This window comes from Vombatus ursinus, unplaced genomic scaffold, assembly GCF_900497805.2.
Source record: "Vombatus ursinus unplaced genomic scaffold, bare-nosed wombat genome assembly UNPS02014775.1, whole genome shotgun sequence".
Taxonomy (NCBI): Eukaryota; Metazoa; Chordata; class Mammalia; order Diprotodontia; family Vombatidae; genus Vombatus; species Vombatus ursinus.
Genome location: NW_020954553.1, coordinates 17,805,892 through 17,830,481, shown reverse-complemented (window position 1 = coordinate 17,830,481; position 24,590 = coordinate 17,805,892). Strand labels below are relative to the sequence as shown.

Here is a 24,590-nt window from a genome sequence, read left to right as displayed (position 1 = left end):
AGCAGATAGGGAAGTGGCTCTGGAATCAGAAAAAACCTGGGTTCAAATGCCTCCTCTGACACTACTACTCAAGCAATTCTTTAAGACTTTAAGTTGCTAACTTGCAAAGAGGGAAATCCTCACCTGGAGATCCCTGTGCTAATGAAATCACAGATTAAGTATAAAAAAAATCCAAGCTATTTAAGGAATGAATACAGATATATAACACCAATCACAACAAATAAGCAGGCAAACAGTTTCCAGAAGAAGAATTTCAAACAATCAGCAACCATATGAAAATGTCTAAAATCACTTCTAATGAGAGAAATTAAAATGAAAACAACTCTGGTTTTACCTCACACTTATCAAGATGGCAAATATGATTAAAAACACAGAAACAGTCAATGTTGGAAGGATTGTGAGAATGTGAATTGGTAAAAATAATTCTGAAAACCAAAGGATCAATGAGCAAAGTAGGTTGGCTCCACTTCCATTAATCATGAAAATAGACTGGAATTCTAGAATTCCAATTCAAGAAGTCCTGTCCTACTTCCTGTTTCCAATGCCATTAATAAATACCCTTGGGATGGTCTAGTCCAGTTGGTACAAAGGCAAAGCCACCTACATGCACAACCTTTCTTCCATTATTCCTAACGTTCCCACGGGCAACACTACTTCCTTCCTTTTGTCACCCTCATCCACAGTGCTTCACAAATGAGCCTGCTTCCCAACCTAGCACTGTACATGACCTTCATGTCCTTCGGCCAAGGAAAGGAGATCAAGTGGTGGATGTGGTCTCCTGGTTCCATCACCCTCCACATTGTGAAGATTCCTCTATCTATGTTAACCTTCTAGAAGAAGTAATGACAACTAGAGTCAATGTCTATCCTTAGGGCAACTTCCCATTTCTCAGAATTGACAGCCCATTTAAATAAGTGTGACAGGAAATGCTGCAATTGCACATAACTTCTTCCTCTAATTCCTACCCTAATTAGGTATTCATTTTAGCTCCTACTCCAATCAGTCAGTAATTTTATCATACACAGAAAAGTGAGTCCAAAATGACTTCTACGTTAGCAACCAATCACCCCTATGTGCTTACATATAACCAATCTTATTTCTTTTTTTCCCTTTATTTATTTATTTGTTTGTTTATTTTTTGCTTTGGTTGTTGTTTGCCATGGCTATCACTTTCCAACTCTTCCTGAAACCAAGCATTTTTAAGGCCTCTAAGCAATTCATAAACCTCTGGCCTGTTCCATCTAACAATTCTGAAACACCCTTTCCAAGATAGTTCCCATCATCCTCTTCTGGGCCCACCTTCTCACTGACGTCACTGAGGTATATATTGACTTGATTCGAAGAATCTTGTCAAGTTTTTTATGGAACTTCTCTCCTTCATCTTCTATAACCAATATGGGTAAAATAAGATGCAGCATGGATAGCCCTTTTGTTTATGTTCAAAGTAAGCATAGGAAGACCAGATGATTAAGTGTTCCATGAAATGATGCTTCCTGTCCTTAGGTACAAGATGAAACCAATCCTGTCCATTCCCTAATTTACCTTTTTAAGGAAAATCCTTGAGCCACCATATAGCTGCAACTTCTATTTAGTTGCAGCTCTTTTTAGGTCTTCCAATTTCATTTACATTAAGAAGGTCAGTGGGGATATGGTCTGGTTTCTCTAGTTGTTGGACAGAAAACTCAAAATTAGAATTTGCTGTTTGTTGTTGTTCTGTTGTTTCATTTGCATCTGACTCTCCATGACCCCATTTGGTGTTCTTGGCAAAGATACTGGAGTGGTTTGCTGTTTCCTTCTCTAGTCCATTTTACAGACGAGGAAACTGAAGCAAACAGGGTTAATACGTGGGTCACACAGCTAGTTAGGGTCTGAGGCTGGATTTGAAATCAAGTCTTCCTGACTCCAGGCCCTGTACTTTATCCACTGTGCCACCTGGCTGCCTAGCAAAATTAAATGAATGATTATAAATAGTCTGAAACCTGTGATTCTTGTTCCCTCTGGCAAGATGGTGTAATGAAGGGACTATGGCCTTTGTAGGACTTGGGTTCAATTCCTGGCTCTGCCAATGGCTGCTTGTGTGACCCATGACAAGTAATTTTACCTTCCTGGGTCTCAGCTCCCTCCTTGATAAAATGAAAAGGTTGGTCTAGTTGACCTTTAAGGGATCTCTTCCAGCTCTGGAGCTATAATCCCATGATCTCTTTCCCACCAGTCCACCATCATTAATATGTAAACAGAAAGGAAGCAGGCATAGTAATTACTGCTACTGGGGAGGTGGAAGTGGATGGATTGCTTGAGCTCAGGAGTTCTGAGCTACAGTAGGGCTAAAGCCCATCAAGTGTTGGCATTAACTTCGACATCAATATGGTGAGGTCCCAGGAGCAGGGCCCACCAGGCTGCTACAAAAGGGGCCCAGGTTGGCCAGGTTAAAGGTCCTGTGCCAATTAATAGTGTTATTGGGTCCATGAGTGCCTGCTGCACTTCCAGCCTAGAAAAAGATAAAGAAATAGAGAAAGAGGAAAGAAGGGCAGAAGGAAGGAAGGGAAGAAGGAAAGAAGGAATGGAGGGAAGGAAGAAGGAAAGGAGGGTGGAAGAAGGGAGTTGTTTAGTGCTTAGGGCCATTTTGTATTATTACCTGCTTCTTGGGTTGCCATGACCAAAGAATTCATCCCTTCATGGCTAAACAGCTGGTGATGAACCTCTCTATACTTAGGTATTAGGTTATTGGACAGTATCGGACAGTAGACCATTCTCAAAGCTTCTCTTGCTTGGCAAAACTTGCCAAAGCCTGTGATCTTCTGACACAGCCTCTAAGAACTCAGTCACCTCCATGTCATGATGAGCCTCTGACATAGAATTTTCACATCGAATCCCACTTTCTGCAGGCACTTTCCTGGATACTCAGGCTGCTACAGCCTTTCCTTCTGAGATCACCATCCATCTTCTCTGCATAGACCTTATATTACCTCATTATTTACATGTGGTCTCTCCCATTAGACTGTGAGCTCCTTGAATTAAGAGATAGTGTTTTTGCCTTTCTTTGTATCCTTAGCACTTAGCACAGTGCCCAGCATAGCAAATACTTTAAAATGTGCCAGCTGCTACGTCATTGGTGATTGTTGACTACATTTTTGTTTTTATTATTTTGTTTTTATTTTTTTATTTTTAGGCAATTGGGGTTAAGTGACTTGCCCAGGGTCACACAGCTAGTAAGTGTCAAGTATTTGGTCTGAGGTCAGATTTGAACTCAGGTCCTCCTGACTTCAGGGCCGGTGCTCTATCCACTGCGCCACCTAGCTGCCCCTACATATTTATTTCTAAACCAATGCTTACACTTGGCTTAAAAAAAAAAAGGACTATCCAAATATAAGATCGGGGAGGCATGGCTAGGCAATAGTTAAATGAAAAAAGTTTAGGGACTTGGTGAAATACAAATTCAATCAGATTTTTACTTTAAGTAAAAAGATTCTAACAATTAGAATAATTAGAAAACTGGAAAGGGCTGCCTCAGAAGCTAATTAGATCCCCATTTCTGGAGGCTGGATGACTGCTTGATAGTGATGTTGTAGAGAGAATTCCTGGGCTAGTAGGGTTGGACTACATGCCTTTTGAAGTCCTTTTCAGCTCTGAAATTCTGTGAGTCTGTGAGAAGGCCCACACATTTGAAATTTTGTTCTTCCAGTAGTGTGCCAACTTGGTAGGTTATAGGTACATATTGACTACATTTGTTGTACAGAGTCCTAAGCTTGGGTTCAAAAAAATCAGCTACAGAAGTATAGGAGGGGGGAAGTATAGCTAGGTTTCAGAAGATATGAAAAAGATTTGGAGAAAAAGATTTAGTGGACCTCAAGCTCAATAGAAGTCAATATTATGACTTGGCAGCACCCCCCCTCCCAAATAAATCCTAGCAGAACTTTATGCTACACAAATAGAAGCATAGTGTGCAATAATAGGGAAGTGATATTTTGTTGTATTCCACCTTGGTCAGACTTCTAAAGAAAAATTATAAGTATCAATAAGTGGAAGTTACAGAGATAGGTTGTGGTTTCATGAAGGAAAAACCAAACCATTAATGACTCTAGTCATTCCAAAGTGGCATGGGCTTCCGCAGAAGCCGGTCCCCTTCCTGTTACTCAAGGCTTGGATGTGAGGGTACTGTACAGGGAATTTCCAGTTCTGTAGGTTTGGGCTACATGCCCTTTCTGGTCTCTTTCAGCCTGAGGTTTTGTGAGTCTGGCCCACATGCTTGAAATTCTGCTCCCCCAGCAGTGTGTCAACTGCTTGGTCACTGCCCCAAAATCCACCCAACAACAATGGTGAAGCTGATGTTTCTAGATGGCCTAAGAACTGTGATTCTTAATAACTCTGCAGGCCTGCAGGTGTATGGCTACAGTACAGTGAGGAGGAGAGGATATGGCTGGCTTGTCACTGCCATACAATGAGGCTATTTCAGGTTCACTCCGTGCATGAATTCTTTGAGTCGCCAATGCTTTGTTTGTCCCTCTCCATAGGATTTTGCTGACCCTGCTCCATGCAGACTCCTCCTGGTTTGGAATGGTAGCTCTCAGATGAAGCTCAGAATAGATGTTTTTCATTCATTCATTTGAGAAGAGGTCTCCCTTCTGTCTGTGACTCCTGGGTACCCTGAAGTTCTTGCAGAAATCTCTTCCTGACCCTGACCCAGACCCTGAAGACCAAAGTGCCCAATGATATTTGACACTTTAAGGTTTAGAAAGTGCTTAACGAACAGGTGGATCTCATTTAATCACTAGGTTCTGTGAATCCTCATGTTGGTGAACTGCAGGATCTCTTGGAATTTTATGGATCCAGTTCATATAGTGAAGCCAAGTGCTCTTAAAACCCCACAAATCACTGATGGTAAGTGAAGCTATCTGACCAGATTGTTTCTGGCTGGACCAGTGATCCAGGAGCCCACACCCCTGAGAGGTATGGCAAAGTATTCCGAACATCATCTGCTGTGCTAACTTTCTAGTGGTTTTTCAGAGCCTGTCGGTTGGTGTGGTCTTATCTAGACATTGAATAGAACCCACAGAATACCACCATCTTTTCCCTGTGCTTCCTGGAGTGGCCAGGATGAAAAACAGCCTCTTGAGTCCAGTAAGGTCTATGCAACTGCCAGGTTAGGCCCTTCAGGTTCTACATCCCCTAGTAGTGTCTCTCCAAGATGAGCTGGTTTTGGAGGGGATAGTTAGTGGTTTATATTACAACCATTTTCATTTACTTCTGGGACCCTGCCTAGTATTTGATAAAACTGGTCTGGGCTCTCCACTGGTTGGCACCAGCACTAGATGTCTGCCTGCCTCAATAAGTGCCAGTTTGAGAAGAAGGAGATGGAATTTCAAGGGTGAAAGCAAGAAATATCTTAACTTGGTTCCCATCTTAGTCTACCCAGAGCTTTATAAATAGATCATTGCAGAGACTAAGGTAGTCAAAGTCATTATGGGAGGGACTGGTGGTGAGGAAACAAACATCCTCTCAGAGGTTGCATTGCCTTCCCGAATACCACGGCCCTGATTATGCTTCTTCCACAAATTAACCTTGACAGAGAAGAGCTCCACTAAACGCTAGAAATCTGATTGTAGTTGAAGTTGCATTTGAGGCATGAAGACCATACTTTGAGAGAGGCTAGCATTTCATCATGGTCCATCCAGACCTCTGAGAGCAACAGGTCATAATGAAAGGCACACTGCCTCTGGATTCCAATTCCACAACTGATGCTACTTGAGTGACCGTGGGCAAGTCCCTCTCTGGGTCTTAATCTTCTCGTTTATAAAATGAGAAGGTAGGACTAGATGGAATCTAATGTTACTTCTAGTCCTAAATTCAAGAACCCATGTTGGTTTAAGAATCTGAAGCACCTCAGGTTGCGCCTTTCATTGGTTTTTGCCAACATCTGATTATTTTTAAGCAGAATTAACTTTGTCAGCTACTTATCCAGGGACTCTATAATTGGTGAACGGATATCCTGGCACAAAAACTAGAAACTGAACACTCAGATCTGCACTCCCACTCCAAGCAGGGAGCCCCACAGCTCACAAATGCTACAGCTGCTCGGCTGAGGCTGGATCTCCTGGATCTGCTCTGCCAGAAGCAGGCGCACAAGACACTTGACATCTGGGCTTAGCTATCTGCTCCACGTCACTGGTACCTCTGCACCTGAAGGAAGGTCACTTTGTACCACACCTGGATGTCTAGTCCAGAGATGCCTGATGGGTATGCTACACCAGAGCCTCGTTTCAGGCATGAGGGCCTGTTCAAAGCATTACATGATGTCACTGGAAAACTCAAATTGCAGTGAATGGGACACATTTACTGATAGGTCCAGCCCTCCTGGTTGGTCTGTCTATGCTTTCACCATAAGCATCTGGGGGATGCTGGCTGATCAGTTTCACTTCCTGCTGATTCCTCTCCACAGACACTTTTTTTTTTAAAAAAAAAAAGAACATTTACATAATGCTTTGAACAGCTGTAAAATGTTTTATGTACATCATCTCATTGAACTTCTCTACAAAACCAAAAGGTAGGGAATGCAGGTATTATTACACTCATTTTACAAATAAGGAAATGATGGCAGAAAGATGTGGCATGGTCACACAGCTAGTTAGTTTTACAGGGAGAGGGGGATTTGAACATAGGTCTTCCTGACTTCATGTTCAGCACTCTACCTACTATACTCCACTGACTCAATTCAATTCAATTCAACAGACATTTTAAAACACGGCAAGACATCCGTTGGTGGGGCTAATGCTGGACTTCAATGTAAGGATTTGCCACCATCCCAGGAGTGTTAGCCTATCCTGATGGCAGTGTATACCTAGACCAAGGTGGTTCGCTTCCTGCACCTGAATGGTCTTCCACACTCTCTCCTCTCACATCATCTCCAAATGGGTCCCCCTCAGGTTATTCTTTTATTTTTAGGATACCCAACTTGCAGCCCCAGGTACAGAGCCCCTTTTTCATTGGCACATCACTCCTAGTCAGATGGCCAGACAACACATAAACAGATCTTGGAACGATCTCTCCAAAGCGATGCCTCCCATCATCAGCTTCTGCTCCAATGGAACTCAGCTGCTGGCCCATATTGCTCTCTGCAGAGCTGGAGCAAGGACAAAACCATCTCACCATTCCTGTCTCCACAATATCTCCTGGCTATGATCCACACTCTGTACTCTCACACAGCACCCTGCTGGTCCTGGCCTTCCTTATCTCGTCCTTAGACAACTACACAGCAAAAACCTCCTCACCGATCTGCCTCCTTTAAGTCTCTCTCCTCTCCATCCTGCACAGCAGCTGCCAAAATGATTTTCCTTAAGCTTGGATCTGACCACATCAGGCCCCTACTCAATACACTCCAGTAGCTCCCCATTTATTGCCTCTAGGATAATACATAAACTCCTCTGTCTGACATTTAAAGCCCTTCACCACCTGGCTGCAACCTCTCTTTTCTCATCTCATGATACATGACTCCCCTTCCCACACTATGGACCAGCCAAACTGGCCTTTCCTCTCTTCCTCACGTACCATACTGGTTACATACCATACAAGCTGATGACAGAGTCCCACTTCAGTCAGACTGCAATCCTTGGCTTCAGTCCTTGGCATCTTTCCTTTACTCAGGCTGCACTGCACACTCAGCCCCATGGGCTTCTCACTACCAGGTACCATGCAAGCTCACTTTATGCCTGGACTATTTCTCACATTGGAAGTATACTTGCCCCTGCAACCTCTCTCTCTAATTGACTGGTTCCTCCCAGAACCTCCATTTTCAGGAGGGGGCCCTGGTCAGCCATGTCTTCATTCCTCTTCAGCGTGTACTGCTATTTCATGGGATTTTCTCTATGCTAACTCTGTGCCTTCTCCAACCCCAGTCCCACCTCCTCTTTTTAGCTCCCTTCTATAAGTTGTCTTCCCCTATTAAAATGTAAGCTCCTTGAAGGGAGGGACTATCTTTCTTTCTGCTTGTACTGGTGTTTCTAGCATTTAGAACAGTGCCTGGCACACAGTAAGTGATTTGACTCCAAGCATTTGCAAAGGCTGTCCTCTGTGCCTGATTCCCTCCCTTCTTACCTTCTCAAGAATCCTTCATTCCCTTCCAGGCATACATTAAGCATCATCTGCTATATAGGAAGCTTTTCCTAATCCTCTCCATTTAACCTAATATTTGTTTGTATTTATTCCACATATATGTGTGTATATATTTATATATATGTATACTGTGTTTATACACATATACACAAACATATATAAAAATTTCCCCTGTTTGCCAATAGAATATAAACTGTTCAAAGGCAGGGATTGTTTCATTTTTTGTGTTTTTACCTCCAGCTCATATTATGTGCCTAGCACATGGTAGGAGATTAATAAATGCTTACTGATTAATCAATAGACTGACCTATTGTTTACTTAAAGCTAGGTCTTGATACCCACATGCTTAGATCTGATGTGGCTCAGCCTCTATACAGCCCAGGCCTCATGTGGTCCAGCCTCATGTGGCTTCAGTAACCATACAGCTCAGCACTCACATGACTGTCCACACAGGCCCAGTATTCACACAGCTGAGGCACCAGCTGAGGCTTAGTCTTCAGACTCAGTCACATGGCTCAATCCCTACACAGCTGAGTGACCGAACACCTTAGTCCTCACATCACCCGGTCCTCAGACAGATCATTCCCCATAAGCTCTACCCTCATACCTGTCATGCTGTACAGGATAGTTCCATTTTCTCCTTCATCTGGGTCCTTTGCCTGTAGGCGTGTGACAAGGGTTCCTGGAGGGATGCCTTCCAACACCTGATGAGACATGGACACAAGGTCAACCCTGACCATGACACTGACCATAGGGCCCCAACAGTAACAACATAGGGACCCCTCATCTTCTGACATTGAGCACCCAGTGTCTACCCTCTCTCCCCTTAGCCCATTGATCCCTTCCCCTCTTTCCCTGAACCCACTATAAGTATACTCCTTAGTTTTATGGGGATTCCCTCTTATCCCCTGAATGAGGAGCACTCCCATCCCTCTCCTCATGGGAAGCACCTCTCCCCCCATTTATGAGGAACATCCCATCCTATCTCACCTGCACTGGAAACCCGCCACCAGCTGCCCCCAGGGTATGCAGGAAGGTTGGGCTGTTGTCATTGAGGTCCAGCACCATGACATGCACTGTGCCTGTGGTGCTTCGGGGAGGAGCGCCTCCATCTTGCACTTGTACCAGAAGCTGGTAGCTGCTCTGCTGCTCACGATCTAGGCTGCGTCGTGTGGTCACTTCCCCTGGGGAGTGAGAGAATAAGGGAAGGGCAAGGGAGAAGAAGAGAGGTGAGGCACATTAGGGACTTGGAGAGTCTAGGCCAGGGATTTAAGGGGGGCAGAGTTCACAGAACTAGGGGGGCTGGGGCCCAATGTACTTGGCAGAGGCAGAATTCCGGGTGCTGAAAGGCTAGGACTCTTGGAAGAAGAGAAGTTCAAGGAATTCGGGTGTTGGGTGTCAGAGTTTTGAGAGCATGGGGATCCAGAAAGCCAGAGAACTGGAGGTTTAGGGCTTGGGGCTTTCAGAATTTGGTTCAGAAAACTAGGTGGTTGAAGCTCAAAATGGTGGGAGAGTGGTATCAGTGTTCAGGGTACTGGCTGAGCTATCTAATAAAAACAATAAAAAATAAGAAATTCATTGCACAACTTAGAGTTTTTTTTTTTTAAAGATATACCCTCCCCCCAAACGAAAGCAAGAGAGAGTAACTTGGGTGAATATAAGAGCTGAATGACACATAACAATATAGACAGAAGCACTGACACTCAGCATGAGCTGGGGCTGGTAATAAATGCCAAGGAAAAGTAAAAAAATGTGTTAGTTTTATTTTGTTTTGTTTTAGCTACATTCAGTGCAAGAGGAAGTTCAAAGAAGGGATAGGACTACTTGCTTGTGTAGATAAGACATTGGTAATGAAAGAGAGAAAGAAGGCAGAACAATTCAACTTCTATTTTTTGCTTCTGTTTTCTCTGCAAATGATATTTGAACTGGGAAAGATAGAAGAAAAATTACTAATAGGGAGTTAAAATGCCAGAAGATGATATGAGAGGGGCTTTAACGAATTCAAACTACTGGGCCAAGACACAATATATCCTTGGAGGCTGAGAGAACTTGTGAATGTGACTGCTGAGCCATTGTCCTGGTTTGTAAAAACAGGAAGATGGCAAATTCTTCAAACTCCAGTCCTAGGGGCTTTAATTTGATTCTTGGTAAATTTCCAGAATCAGTAAAAAGGATGGTTTATAATAATTTAGAAAGAAAGCAGTAATCTAGGAACTAGCATACCTTCACCTAAAACAGGTCATGCCAGACTAACATAATTTCATTTATGGACAGAGTTACTAAATAGGTGAAGTGGGGAAGGCTGTGTAGATATACTAAAATGATATTTTGGCAAAGCACTTAAAGTCTCTCATAATATAAAAACATTTTATTATTAATATTAGTTATTAAAATTAAGTATTAATAGTAAAATGATATTAAATTTTTATACAACATATAAATATAGACAACATGTAGAAATGTGGGTGAGATGACAGAATGATTAAGTATACTTGGAACTGGTTCCAGTATAGTACAAAGGGAAGAATGTTTTGTGGGGAGTCAGAATACCAGAGTTTAAATCTTAAGGAGCTTGGCTATTTACCACCTGTGTGGCCCTGAGCAAGTCAATTAACCTCCCTGGGCTTCAGTTTCCTCATCTGTGAAATAAGGGACTTGGAGGAGATGGTCTCTAAAGTTCCTTTTATGTCTAAATTCTATGATCTTGTGAATGAGTGAATCCAATGAGTAGCAATTAATGGGTCTGTGTCAATCTGGAGGGAAGTCTATTGGAATGCCACAGGAATCTGTCCTTTGCCTTTGCCTTTTTAGCGATGGCTTAGAGGAAGACAGAGATGGCATTCATAGACAAATTTCGAGATGACACAAAGTTAAAAGAGATAGCTAACACATTAGATGAAAGAGTCACAATCCAATCAGGTCTCAACATGCTAGAACATTGGGGAGAATCTAATAAGATTAAATTTAATAAGGATAAATGTGTAAAGTTCTAACCCCAGGTTAAAAAAAATCAATTTTATAAGTATAGGGTTTGAGAAAACAGTTTAAAAAAACCCTGTGGACTTTAGTTGAATGAAAGCTCAAATTAAATCAAAAGTGAACATGATCTTAGGTTATATGAAGAAAGGCCTAGGAAAGTACTCTGCTGTGTACTCTGCCTACTCAAACCACAACTAGAGCACTGGATTCAGTTCTATGCGTTTTAGCAAAGACATGAAGAAGCTGGGAAAGGTCCAGAGGACAGCAACCAGAATCATAAGAGGACTAGATACCAAAATATATGAGGACCTGTCAAAGGAACTGTGAATGTTTAGTCTGGAGAAAAAAAAAAGACTTTGGAAAGGAATATTAAAGCTTTTCAGTTAAAATCCTGGAATCGTATTCATGTGAAAGGGGAAATTAGCTGGGTTGCTAAAGGCTGAACTGGGAGCAATGGTGGGAAGAGAGAGAGGATGGATTGCAGCCAGTCAGGTTCATCTCAACAAAGGAAAAGTTTCTAATGAGTGAAAAGGAGTTCCCTAGGGGCTTAGTGAATTTACAGAATCATATAATATTAGAGTGAGAAGGGACTTCCCAGGTCATTTAGGCCAATGCAGAACTGAAAAAAAAATCCCCTCTACAACATTCCTGAGAATTGCTTATTCAGCTTTCACTTAAAGACTTCCAGTGATAGAGAATTCACTGTTCTATGTCATTTATTTTCTATTCCTGAATGTCTTCAAACCAAGACAACATAGCCAGTTCTTAAAGACAGTTGTAGGGGATTCCTTTTCAGATATGAACTGGACTTGATGGGCCCTTGGGTCCCTTTGAATTCTGAGCCAGTGATTCTATGGTCAGAGCCATGGTCAGGGTTAGAATCCCTGTAAAGGGAGTGGAAGGATGCGGGGAGTTGGGGCACTAAGTTCTCTATAGATGTGGAATGATTTGAACTGGAATCAACTTAGAGTCAGATAAGAGATCCAGAGGGTTTTACTGGTCTTTGGGGTGTGTGTAGAAGGGTCCAAGTTGGGATGAGAGGCTCCTGGGGCCTGACAGGTCTTCAGGTCAATTTGGAAAGGACCAGGATTCTCAATGATCTGCAGGTGGCTGTGGAAGGGTTAGAACTGATGACAGGGTCAGAGATCTCAGGCATCTTACCTGTCTGTGGATGGATATGAAAGGCCCCACTCTCATCTGGTGGCTGCAGCAGGTGGTAGGTGAGGTGCCCATTGGGGCCCGAGTCTCGATCAGTGGCTGTAATGCGGCCTGCAGTGGTTCCCGGTGGCTGGTTCTCAGCCACAGCCAGGAAGGTGGGCTCTTCAGTGAGACGGGGCCCATGGTCATTCCTGTCTCGGATGCTCACCCTCACAGTGGCTGTGCCTGTCAGACTCCCTTGACCTTCCCCAGCCACAGCCAGGATTGGCAATGTGTATACTTCCCAGGCCTCACGGTCCAGTGCTGTGCGCACCCAAAGCCATCCACTACGTGACTCCACACCAAAGGTTGTACCCACCCCATCCGACTGCAGGTGGTAGGATATAGGGGGCCCTCCCTTAGGGCCCTGTGCCCGCACCTGCAGGAACTTTGTGCCTGGGGCTGTACTTTCAGATAGCTCCACATGGTAAGTGGGGTTGTCGAACTTGGGGATCCCACCTCCAGCCCCGGTATCAGTCCCTATACCAGCCCTGGACCCTGCCTCCTGAATGGCTACTCGAAGCAGGAAGCGACTGGTCAGAGGGGGTGAGCCACCATCACGTGCTTCCAGCTCTAGCTCATGGGCCAGCCCACCCAGGGGCCTCACCAGTTGCACATGGCCTGTGGTAGGGTCCACGGCAAAGGCGCCTTTTCCCCCAGCCACCAGTGTAAAGGTGACGTGACCATTGGTACCAGTGTCAGGATCAGGTGCCCTCAGTGTATACACAGGTGTGCCTGGACCAGCATCTGGGGGCAGCCACACAGTATCCGTGGGTGAAGGGAAGGCAGGCGCATTATCATTCACGTCATCCAATAACACACGAACCCGGGCCAGGGCAAAGGCTGGGGGAGACCCCATGCCTGCACGCACCTCCAGCTCTAGCACTGGCCCCAGGCGCTCCCTGTCCAGCAGACGCCGTGTCCGCAGCAGTCCTGATGCCCCATCCAACAAGAAGAGGCCCTGTGGATCTCCCCCAGAGAGCGTCAGGGCCACGGAGCCTGGGCGGCCTGCCAGAGGGAGTGAGAAACTGTAAGGCTACCCCAAGGCTAAGCTCATGGAAGACACATGGCAAGGAGCATAGCCAGAGCTGTGTTTAGAGGGACCATTCCAGCTTGGCTTATTCCACACCATAGAATGATCCTGTCCAGAAACAGGGGGACTGTGACTTGAATCTGGGTGAATAAATATGTGTGAGTACATAGTGACTGTGTGAATGTGTCTGGTATCTCAAGAGTTTCAAGTGTGTATAAATATGCTATGTAAATGAATGTGTGTGCTACCTGGAGAGATGGGGGGCTGTGAATGTGAGAAAGTGTGTATGAATGTGTTGTATGAATAAGTGTAAGGCACCAGGGAGGTTGTGTGAGCTTTTGTGGTGCTAGGCCAGCAGTGAGAGTGTATAAGCGTATGACACCCAAGACAATGAGTATGTGTGTGTGTCTAATTCTGTGGTCCCCAACTCTTCTCTCTCCCTTACTATCCCTATCCAAACTTGTCCATGCCAAGTCTGGTTGGTTCTAATTCCACAGTATCTCTTGCATCCATCCCCTTTTCTACATTCACCTAGTCAATCCCCAGGTTAAGGCCTTCATCACCTCTCGCTTTGACCATTGCAAAAGCCTCCTTGGTCTCTCTGCCTCTTCTCTCCTCTCCTCAAGTACACCTCCAAACCCAGATGCCAAAGTGATATTCCTAAAGCACAGGTCTAACCATGTCCTTCCCCTGCTCAAGAAGAAGCTCGAGGGGCCTCCTCTTGCTTCTAGGATAAAATACAATCTCTTCCATTGGTCATTAAAAGCCCTTTACAATCTAGCTCCAACATTCCTTTCCAGGTTTATCACACATTATTACTTTACCCACTCTTCAGTTCAGCCCAATTGGCCTGCCCTCTGTTCCTCCCTTCTCCCACCTCCATGTCTTTGCCCAGGCTCATCTGTCACCCATGCCAGGAATGCACCTCCCCCACACTTTCACCTCCTCTAGAATCCTCTCCCCTGGGAACCCAGCTTAAGTGCCACCTCCTTCATGAGGCCCCTTTTGATTCTCCCTAGTTTAACTGTCCTCCCTATATTACTTTGTATTTACTTTGTATATATGTTATATTTAGACTGAATGTGTTGTTTCCCTTTATGGAATAAAGGGAACTTACATTCACTTACATGCCTATGCTTACCATCACTTGGCAACATATTTACCTACTCACACGCAGACACACACATTTATCCTGCACATTTATTAATTGCTCATAATAGCTATAATAATAACTAACATTTATATAGGGCTTTAAGATTTGCAAAGTATCTTACAGATATTATCTTGTGTGATCCTCAAAACAACCCTGGGAAGTAGGTGCTATTATTATCTCCAGTTTACAGAAGAGGAAACTGAGGCAGGCAGAGATCAAGTGAATTGCCCAGGGTCACAAAGTTGTTAGGTGTGTGAGACTGCATTTGAACTCAGGCCTTCCTAACTTCAGATCCACCACTTCGTGCACTATACCACCACCTAGCTGGCCTCTAGCCCACTAGGATGCCAGGCACTGTGCTAAGCGCTGGAGATTTAAAGGCAAAAATGAAAGTCTGTCCTCAGAGAGCCTGTATTCCATAAAGGGAAACAACACATTCAGTCTAAATATAACATATATACAAAGTAAATACAAAGTAATATAGGGAGGACAGTTAAACTAGGGAGAATCAAAAGGGGCCTCATGAAGGAGGTGGCACTTAAGCTGGGTTCCCAGGGGAGAGGATTCTAGAGGAAGTGGAAGTGTGGGGGAGGTGCATTCCTGGCATGGGTGACAGATGAGCCTGGGCAAAGACATGGAGGTGGGAGAAGGGAGGAACAGAGGGCAGGCCAATTGGGCTGAACTGAAGAGTGGGTAAAGTAATAATGTGTGATAAACCTGGAAAGGAATGTTGGAGCTAGATTGTAAAGGGCTTTTAATGACCAATGGAAGAGATTGTATTTTATCCTAGAAGCAAGAGGAGGCCCCTCGAGCTTCTTCTTGAGCAGGGGAAGGACATGGTTAGACCTGTGCTTTAGGAATATCACTTTGGCATCTGGGTTTGGAGGTGGGCTTGAGGAGAGGAGAGAAGAGGCAGAGAGACCAAGGAGGCTTTTGCAATGGTCAAAGCGAGAGGTGATGAAGGCCTTAACCTGGGGATTGACTAGGTGAGTGTAGAAAAGGGGATGGATGCAAGAGATACTGTGGAATTAGAACCAACCAGACTTGAGAATGAGGCACTGGGGGGGTGAGTATGTTTTACCTGGGGGGTGGTGTGCCCGTATGGTGCCCACACTGGTTCCTGGAGGCACATCCTCAGGCACAGAGAAGACATACTGTGCTTGCTCAAAGACTGGAGGTACAAGAGGCCCAGAAATGATGCTGATGTTGACCTGGGCGTTGGGCTCAGCTCGAAGGCCACCAGCATCCTGGACCCCAATCTCCAGTTGCTGCACAGAGTCAGATCGTCCAGTAAGGGGCCAGGCCACAGACACTATCCCTGGAAACAGAGAGGGAGAACAAGAGGGATGGAGAGAGCAGGACACAAAACACAGACCACAGAACATAGGATCAGGAGACACAGGACTAAAATCATGGGTCATGTTACAGAGGACATAGCACAGGGGACATGGAACAGGAAATGAGACACAAAGCAGAAGGTATGAGGCAGAGGACGTGGGGCATAAGGGAGGGCATAAGGCATAGGACAAAGGGGAGAACAGAGGAGGAAGACAGGTTGTTGTTTGTGAGGGGGGTGGGAAATGAAGCTGGGAGTGGGGTGCCCCATGCATGTACTGGGGAAGTTAGGAGAATGCCCTGGGAGTGGGCTGGAGAAATCCCAATAACAGGATGGGATGATCACAGGCAGCAGCCAAGGAAGTCCTAGAACTGGGGAGTTAAGGGAGCTTTGGGGCTCCCCCAGGGGGCTGGAGTATATTCTGGCTTCTTACCTGAGTCCTTGTCCAGGGCAAAGAGTGGGGGGCTGTTCCCAGCCAGGATGCGGTAGGTGAGGGTGCCATGGGGACCCTGGTCAGGGTCATGCGCGCTGACCCTCAGTACAGCCGTGCCTGGTGGGCTCTGGGTGCTTACACTGGCTGCATATGTCCTTGGGTAGAACTCAGGCCGGTTGTCATTCTCATCTGACACAAACACCTTTACATACACAAGTGATTTCAAGCCACCCTGGAAGGAATTGGGGATTATGGTATGAGAAGATACCCTCAGAGCAGGTCTGGTCTCCCCCCCAGGGGAAATGCCCCTCCCTGTCTTTCCTCCTTACCCCGTCCACAGCAGTGACAGTGAAGTCGAAGCTGGGGGGTCCTTGATCACGGTCCAGACTTCGGGATGTGCATACCTCTCCAGTGAGGGGGTCGATTTGGAATGGGGGTGTGCCTATGGAGCTAAGCCCAGCTCCCAAAGAGTAGGAAAGGAGGCCAAAGGGGCCGCTGTCTGCATCTGTAGCTGTCACCTGTGGGGGGAAATATGACTTTTCTTGAAAGTTTTTCTGTTGTCTTGTCTTCTCCTGTTCCTATGCCTAGCCACCAGAACCCCTAAAGGGAGTAGCATTTGTAGCCACGATAAACATGAGAACACATGTCCTTCTTCATTCGATCTGTAACCCCCTAAAAATCCTTCCCCTAAAACAACCTTGAGATATCATCTCATACATATCAGATTGGCTAAAGTGATAGAAAAGGAATATGACAAATGTTGGAGGGGATGCGGAAAAACTGGGACATTAATACACTATTGGTGGAACAGTGAACTGATCCAACAATTTTGGAGAACAACCTGGAATTATGCCCAAAGAGTTATAAACTGTGTAGACACCCTTTGACCCAGCAATACCAATATTATGTCTGTTTCCCAATGTTATCAGGGAAAAAAGGAAAAGAATCTCTATGTTCTAAAATATTTATACCAGCTCTCTTTGTGGTGGCAATTGAAAGGAAGCCCATCAATTGAGGAATAGTTGAACAAGTTGTGGGATATGATTGTGATGGAATACTACTGTGCTATAAGAAATGATAAGCTGGCTGATTTTAGAAAAAAATGAAAAGACTTGCCTGAAATAATGAAAAGTGAAGTGAGCAGAACCAAGAGAACACTGTGCACAATTAATAGCAATATTGTTCAAAGAATAATTGTGAACAACCATGTTATTCTGAGAACTCTAAATAATCAAATCAACTATGAAGGAAGATGCTATCCACCTCCAGAGAAAGAACTGAGAAAAAGAAGTACACATAGTACGATTTTGCATGTATTTATAAAACTGCATCAAATTGTGGTCTTCTCTAATGCGGAGTGGGGAGGGAAGGAGACAGATTGGAACTTAAAATGTAACAAAAAAAATTAAATTTAAAAACCTTTCCCCCATCTTCTACCAAAGGGAGGCCAAGCTGCTCACATGAAACCAGACCTGGACTGGAAGGACAGGACTACCCCATGTCCACATGACCAGGCATCTTAAGGGCTGTACATTCCTTGATTTGTTCGACTCCCTTAATTATTCAGCAGAGCTATTTAAACCCCAACCTTGAATGAATTAAGGATACAAGGGTTAGGGTTTTTTGATTTCCCTAGCTCAGAGAAAGAGGTTTTCAAGCCTGAGGGTAAGGTAAGCAGCCACCTGAGAGAACAAAGGAACAGAATCTCCAGGGATGGAAGAAATCTCAGAGCATCAAATCAATATCTGAGAAGCAATTTCTTCTAAAATGCCACTTGCCACAACAAAAGACTTGAATGAAGTGAGCAGAACCAGGAGAAAATTTGTACATTAACAACATCATAAAGAAAAGCAATTTGAAAGGCTTAAGAACACCGACCAATGCAATGACCAACCATAATTCATCTCATGAAGAAACATGCAAATGCTTATTGATTTTTGACATTGAAGAGGTGACAGACTCAGGGTCCTGATTAAGATGTATTTGTATATACATACACAAACACACACATATATTTCTAAACACAACTCAGTGTGAGAATTTGCTTTTGCTTGACTATATATATTTGTTACAAGGGTTTTATCTTTCTTTTTCAAAAGTAGAGAGAGGTGGCAAGAAGAGAAATTAGATTTTCGTTAACTGAAAAAAAATAAAATTTGATAAAAAAATAAAATAACTATAAAATGACTATAAAAAAAGTCATTAATGGACAGATGTCAACCTAGAGGGAGATTTCTAGTGGAGTACTCAGTACCCCAGAGATGTGACTTTGGGATCATAGTCTGCTTAACATTTTTACCAATGAGTTAGGCACAAATGGTATGTTTATCCATTTGGCAGGTGACTCATAGTTGGGAAGCATGATGATAGTCAAGATCTAAAAAAATCTCTATAGGCTGGAAAGATGGTCTGGATCTAATGAGGTAAAATTTAATAATAATAATAAAGCTAGCAAGTATTTATATAGTATTTTAAACTTTGCAAAGTACTTTACAAATATTTTATCCTCACAGCAATCCTAGGAGGTAGATGCTATTATGATCTCCATTTTACAGATGAGGAAACTGAGGCAGACAAATTAAATGACTTGCCATGGGTGTCACACAGCTAGTGAGGGTCTGGATTCCAGTCCAGCTCTCTATTCACTGCACCACCTAACTGCTTCTATTAGGGATAAGTGGAAAGTCCTACATTCAGGTTAAAAAACTCAACTGTGAAAGTCTAGAAGGGGAAGGCCTGGGTAGATAACAATTCATGTGAAAAATACTTCAGGTATTTTAGTTGGCTACAAATCTACCTACCTCCCAGGGTTGTTGTGAGGATTAAATGAGGTTACAGTTATAAAATGCTCAGTGCAGAGCCTGACACAGAGCACACACTCAATAAATGCTTGTTTCCTTCCTTTGAAAGGCAAACAGAAGAGTTTGAGGAAAGGCTGGAAGAAATAAGGTTGTTTAGCCTAGAGAAGGCAGGGAAGACGGAGATCCTCAAAAACCGCCTTCAAATATCTGAAGAGCTGTCCCATGAAAGAGGGATCATAATTTTTTGTTTGGTCCCAGAGGAAAGAGCCAGAATCAGTGAATGGAATCGCAAAGAAGCCAAATGTCGGTCTGCCTCTAGGAAAAACTTCCTAACAATCATCATGATTCCAAAGTGAAATTGGCTGCCTCAGGTGATGGTTCCTTGTCTTTCCATTACAGGCTTTTTTAGTAGAGGTCAGATGGTTCCTTTTGTGGAATGCCAACCTGTATGGGATGGGAGACTAGACCAGATGACATTTAAGCTGCTTTCTCAATGGAGAAGTCTGTGATTCCAAGACTATTATACAAGGGAAGAGAAAGTAAAAAAACAAAAAACAAACAAACAAAAAACCAAGCAGAGACACGGACGCGTTTTTGGAACTGAAACCTAATCCTATAGTCAGGGAATTCAGCCTCTGACTGGCTTGACAGGAATAGCTTTTGCCCATCCTTCCCCTTGCCTATCCTGTCTAGGGAATGCACCAGAGTTTCTGATTTCAGCCCTTGGGTATTTCTCCGCCTACTGTCCAAGTTAAGGGGTGTGGTAGGGGATTGGAACTCCAGTAAGGGCCTTGTGACCTCTGGAGGACAGGACTGGTCAGTGGGGTTTTGAATGATTTAATTTCAACAAACACTGCTGAATGCTGGGGATATTAATGCAACACTTGCTTCAGAAGGCTTGTCTTCTCTTCTACATGCCCCGTCAGTGTCTAAACTTGACAGTGACGGCTGGGAACTAGAAATGCAAGAGGAATTACCCAGAACTGTGAACATGACAAGTCTGTCACAAGAAGTCATTAATGGTCTTGCTGTTAAAGCCAAGAATCTGGACTCCTTTTTAGTACCATACTGTAGAGAAATCAGCATGTGTGATACGCTTGAGTCAGGGATAGAAGCTGCCTGTGACAGAGAGGTAAGGGATTACTCCCTGACCCCAAGCATCTGGAGGTCAGAGGCCACAGCCAGATGTGGATATGAGACACCAGTAAAACTTGCCAGAGGTCAGCTGGAGAAGAAGGCAGAGGAAGTATGTAGCAGCAAGCTGAGCAGAGCTTGGGGGAGGGAGAGATGGCAAGCAGCCATCCACGAGAAAAGACTGAGCTGCCTCTGACCTTGGGTCATCTGATGAAATGCTAACCCAGCTAACCAGAATAGCATGGAAGCTAGTGAGGCTATTTCTCCCCTTTCCCCATTTAGGATCCTGACTCTGTCATCTAATTTCTCTCAGCTTTAGGTCATACACTAATTTGATTAAGCGTTCCTTTATCCCTAATCATGTCTTTATCCAAATCATTAATGTAAGTATTTATCAGAATAGGGCTAAGAACAAACCTCTGAGAGACCTCCCTCTAGTGGATATTTGATCCATTTAGCATGACTCTCTGGGTTGGGTCATTCAGTAACCCATCTAACTATCACCTATTATTTTGAAAAATAGAATACAGCACTGGGCTTTCTTAAAAGGTTCCTCAGATACTCTGGGGATCCCTGGCTGAAGACTGGGAATGGAGAAATGAAGATTTTTCAAATATCTACCAGAATAAGGAGAGGATAAGAGCTTAATAAGTAACTTATCATTTCAATTTCATTCTTAACTATAATGATTAATATTGCTTTCTTTTTGGGTCATCCAAAGTTGGAAAGGAGATTAGATCTGTGACTTTAGATTTTATATGCTACAATGAACTGAGCGGATTCCAGGGAGATACTGGGAAGATGGTATTTGCTTCCTGGTATTAGCTCAGAGATCCAAGGTTGTGGCTTAAGTCTTCAAAATAGGAAAGGAGAGACCGCCTGGTACTGGCTCTGGAATCTGAGAAATTAGATCTGGTTTCAAGTCTGACTTCTAATGCTAACTACCTGTGAGACCTTGGGCAAGTAATGCCACCTCCTTGGGCCTCAACTTCCTCATCTGTAAAATGTGGAGGTTGGATTTGATGACCTCCAAGGTGTCTTTCAGCTCCTGATCTCTGATCCCAGGGCAGCCTAAGTTTGGAGCGCCCCTTGGTGGCTTATGCTAAGACTGCACTTTAGCTGTTCCAGAGCATGACTTACTAGGAGGCATACGGGCACCAATGCTTGCTTACCCACCTGACTTTTCTTCTCCCATTGTCCATGTAAGGGGAATATTACCTTCAGCAACTTCATAAGCCATTTTTGTTGTTGTTCAGTTGTTTTTTCAGTTGTCTCAGACTCTTTGTGACTACATTTGGGGTTTTCTTGGCAAAGATACTAGGGTGGTTTGCCATTTCCTTCTCCAGCTCATTTTATAGATGAGAAACTGAGGCAAACAAGGCTAAGTGATTTGCCCAGGGTCACACAGCTGGGAAGTATCTACGGTCGGTTTTGAATTCTGGGAGATGAGTCTTCCTGACTCCAGGCCCAGCACCCAACCCAGCACCTAGCTGCCCCTCATAGGCAATGATGAACAACCTTCTACACAATGATGAAAAACAAAATCACTTCCACCATCAGGGAGCTGCATTCCACTGAGAGATACAACACATAAACAATTACATAAATATAACATATTATGAGGAGGGAAAGAAAAGGATAATCAGAGAAAGTTTTGTGGATAAGGTGGTACCAAGATTTAAAATATCATAATGTGGTGTCCCGGGCCAGGAGTGTACCATACAAAGTCTTGCAAACATAATCAAATAGGGACATCCAGGAGGTGGCCTTGGCCTCAGAAGGGCTTGAGTTCAAAGCAGACTCAGACACTTACTAGCTGTGTGACCCTGGGCAAGTCACTTAACCTGATTGACTCCAAAAACAAACATACATAATCAAATTGGCTTTAAATTGAAAAAGAAGGGAGAAAATTGCCTACCTACAATTACCAAACAAGAAAACAAAAAAAAAATACCTACAATGAAGGAAGAATAGCAGTGGAGATGCCCAGAAGACAGGAGACAAAAACCAAGAAGGTAGCCAGCAGTAGAAACCCTCTCCTCAGATGTACATACATAAATGCACGGGATATGGATAGCAAGCAAGAGAAACAGAATAACCTACACAGCAAGGCTGATTTGACCACACAGGACTTGGTAGGATGGAACCCATGAATGAAATATGGCTGGAAGGGCATACTTGGAGGGAATGCTACAGACCACCTAGACAGAAAGGGGAAACAGATGGAAGCGTTTGGAAAACAGATCATAAGACGTTCATGGATGCATAATATAGTAATCATAGAGAACTTCAGATATTTAGACATCTACTGGGGCTCTCTCTCTCTCTTTCTGACAACAGCAAAATAGCAAATCATTTTTTTTGGCTTGCCCTAATGATAAGCCTTACACTTCAAAAGGAAGAGGAAACAATGAGGGGAACTGCCATTCTCACCCTTATCCTCACGGACAGGGAGGAACCAGCTAGTTGCTAGGGTGGAAATGGTGGAAACCTCAGAGGGAAGTGACCACACCAGTTTAGAATTTTTGATCCAGAAGAGGAAAGTGAGACATAGTCTGACATGTGCCCTAGATTTTGGGAGAGCAGATTTCAAAAGATTCAAACAAAGGATAAGTAGGGGGCCTAAAATTCCATTGGGTGGGAGGGGGGCAGTAGAGCATTCCAAGAGAGGGATAGAGGATGGAGGATGGGAAAAAGATTAGTGAAGGCTGGATTTAAAGATCTGAGAATCATCTGAACTTAAAGGAGCTGATGAGATCACAAAAGGAGAAATCCTCGAGCCATCCCCAAAAAGAAGTATTCCTACATCTCCATGAATATATTAGCACATCAATTAGGGTGGGTGAAGCTTGTCTCTAGGGGCAGAGACCTCCTCTCTAACACTAATCCCTATGCCTGCTTCACTGAGAGCCTAGGGCTTTGGGGACAATCACTCCATTTTCTCCCACAAAGTTCTGCCTCCACTGAAGCCTCTCTGGGTCTCTAAATGTAGAGATCCCCCAGGTCTCTTTCCTAGGTCTTCTCTTTTCTCTCTATGTTCTTTCCCCTGCCACATCAGTAACTCACATTTCTTCAGCCTGTGCCTTCACTAACACTGTTCCTCGTGCCTGGAATGTCCATCCTTTTTTCCTTTCATTTGTGGAATTCCCAACTAAGCTTTAAAATTCAACTCAAATGCCACTTCCTTTCTACTTTGATGACTCGGATCTCATTGGTGCTCCTTCCATTGTCATCCATCCACTCCTCAATCTGTACAACTCTTGTCCATGTCCTACCCTAGATCCTCCACAGCGGGAAAAGAGGAGACACCCAACATGCCAGAGTTTTTCTTCTAAACCTCCTGACAACGTGTGGACACCAACAGAGCATACATCTATCTATCAGTTCCACCTCACTCTCATTTCATGCTTGCACCACCTTTTTTCTTGGTTAAACATCTCTCTTTTAGTTTTTCAAAGCATTTTGTTGATGTTTCTTCTTTCTTCTTCTTCTTCTTCTTCTTCTTCTTCTTCTTCTTCTTCTCTCTCTCCCTCCCTCCTTCCTCCCTTCTCTCTGCCACCCTTTAAAAAATACCCCTTACTTCCCATTGACTCCCCACTTTCTGCTTGTTGACTGACTGATTGGATAGAACCTTTCCTTGTAATCAATAAGAGTCAAGCAAAACAAATTAATTCATAGGCCATGTCTGCTCATGAAACTCCACAGTAATTACAGTGTCTCATTCTATACGTGTCATACATTGAGGGGCAGGGTCAAATAATAGCAGTTAGGGCACTGGACTTGCAGTCGGAAAGCCCTGAGGTCAAATCCTGCCTCAGATACTTAGCAGCTGGGTGACCCTGGGTAAGTCACTTAACTTCTCTGTGCCTCAATTTCCTCATCTGTACAAATTTCCTCAACCTATAAAATGAGGGGGTTGTACTCTTTAGCATTTAAGGTCCCTTTCAGCTCTGGTGCTTTTACACCACTTCTTTTGTAGAATTGTTCAATCATCTGTCTACATAGGGAAAGACAAGTTGACAAAGAATACTTATAAACAAGTACTAAGTTAGCGCTATGTTGCTACGTGCTGAGACACTGTACTAGGCTGGGGATTCAAAGACAAAAAAAGAAACAAACCCTGTCCTCAAGGACTTCACATTCTATCAGAGTCTTTCATTGGTAATAAATTGTAGCTTCCTCGGTCCAACATGCATCTTCTCCATGTCCTCTGGATGACCTGAAGTTGAGATTGTGGCATCCCTTGACTCAAGGCCATATAGCATCATCAGAAGAACAGAGTTATTTCAAGGACTGGCCTTTGTTTCAGGGAGAAGTTTAGGGTCATTAAAAGCATTTCCCAAAGATAATCCAGCCTGCTCTCCTCTTCCTGCTCAACTTTGGGTCCATTTACAGTGTGTGGCCAAGATTCTTATACT

At 43.9% G+C, this 24,590-nt stretch overlaps 1 protein-coding gene across 2 annotated transcripts in view; it reads right to left on the bottom strand.

Annotated features, from left to right (window-relative positions):
• The window catches only part of DCHS1 (dachsous cadherin-related 1), an 84,402-nt gene that overhangs the window by 33,177 nt on the left and 26,635 nt on the right, over positions 1-24,590 (bottom strand). For both annotated transcript variants that reach the window (XM_027864494.1, XM_027864495.1), the window contains exons 3-8: positions 16,567-16,755; positions 16,238-16,469; positions 15,550-15,786; positions 12,247-13,290; positions 9,097-9,290; positions 8,714-8,810 (exon numbers count right to left, since the gene is read on the bottom strand). In XM_027864494.1, coding sequence (XP_027720295.1) covers positions 8,714-8,810; positions 9,097-9,290; positions 12,247-13,290; positions 15,550-15,786; positions 16,238-16,469; positions 16,567-16,755 — 1,993 coding nt within the window. The remainder of the gene's footprint in view (positions 1-8,713; positions 8,811-9,096; positions 9,291-12,246; positions 13,291-15,549; positions 15,787-16,237; positions 16,470-16,566; positions 16,756-24,590) is intronic.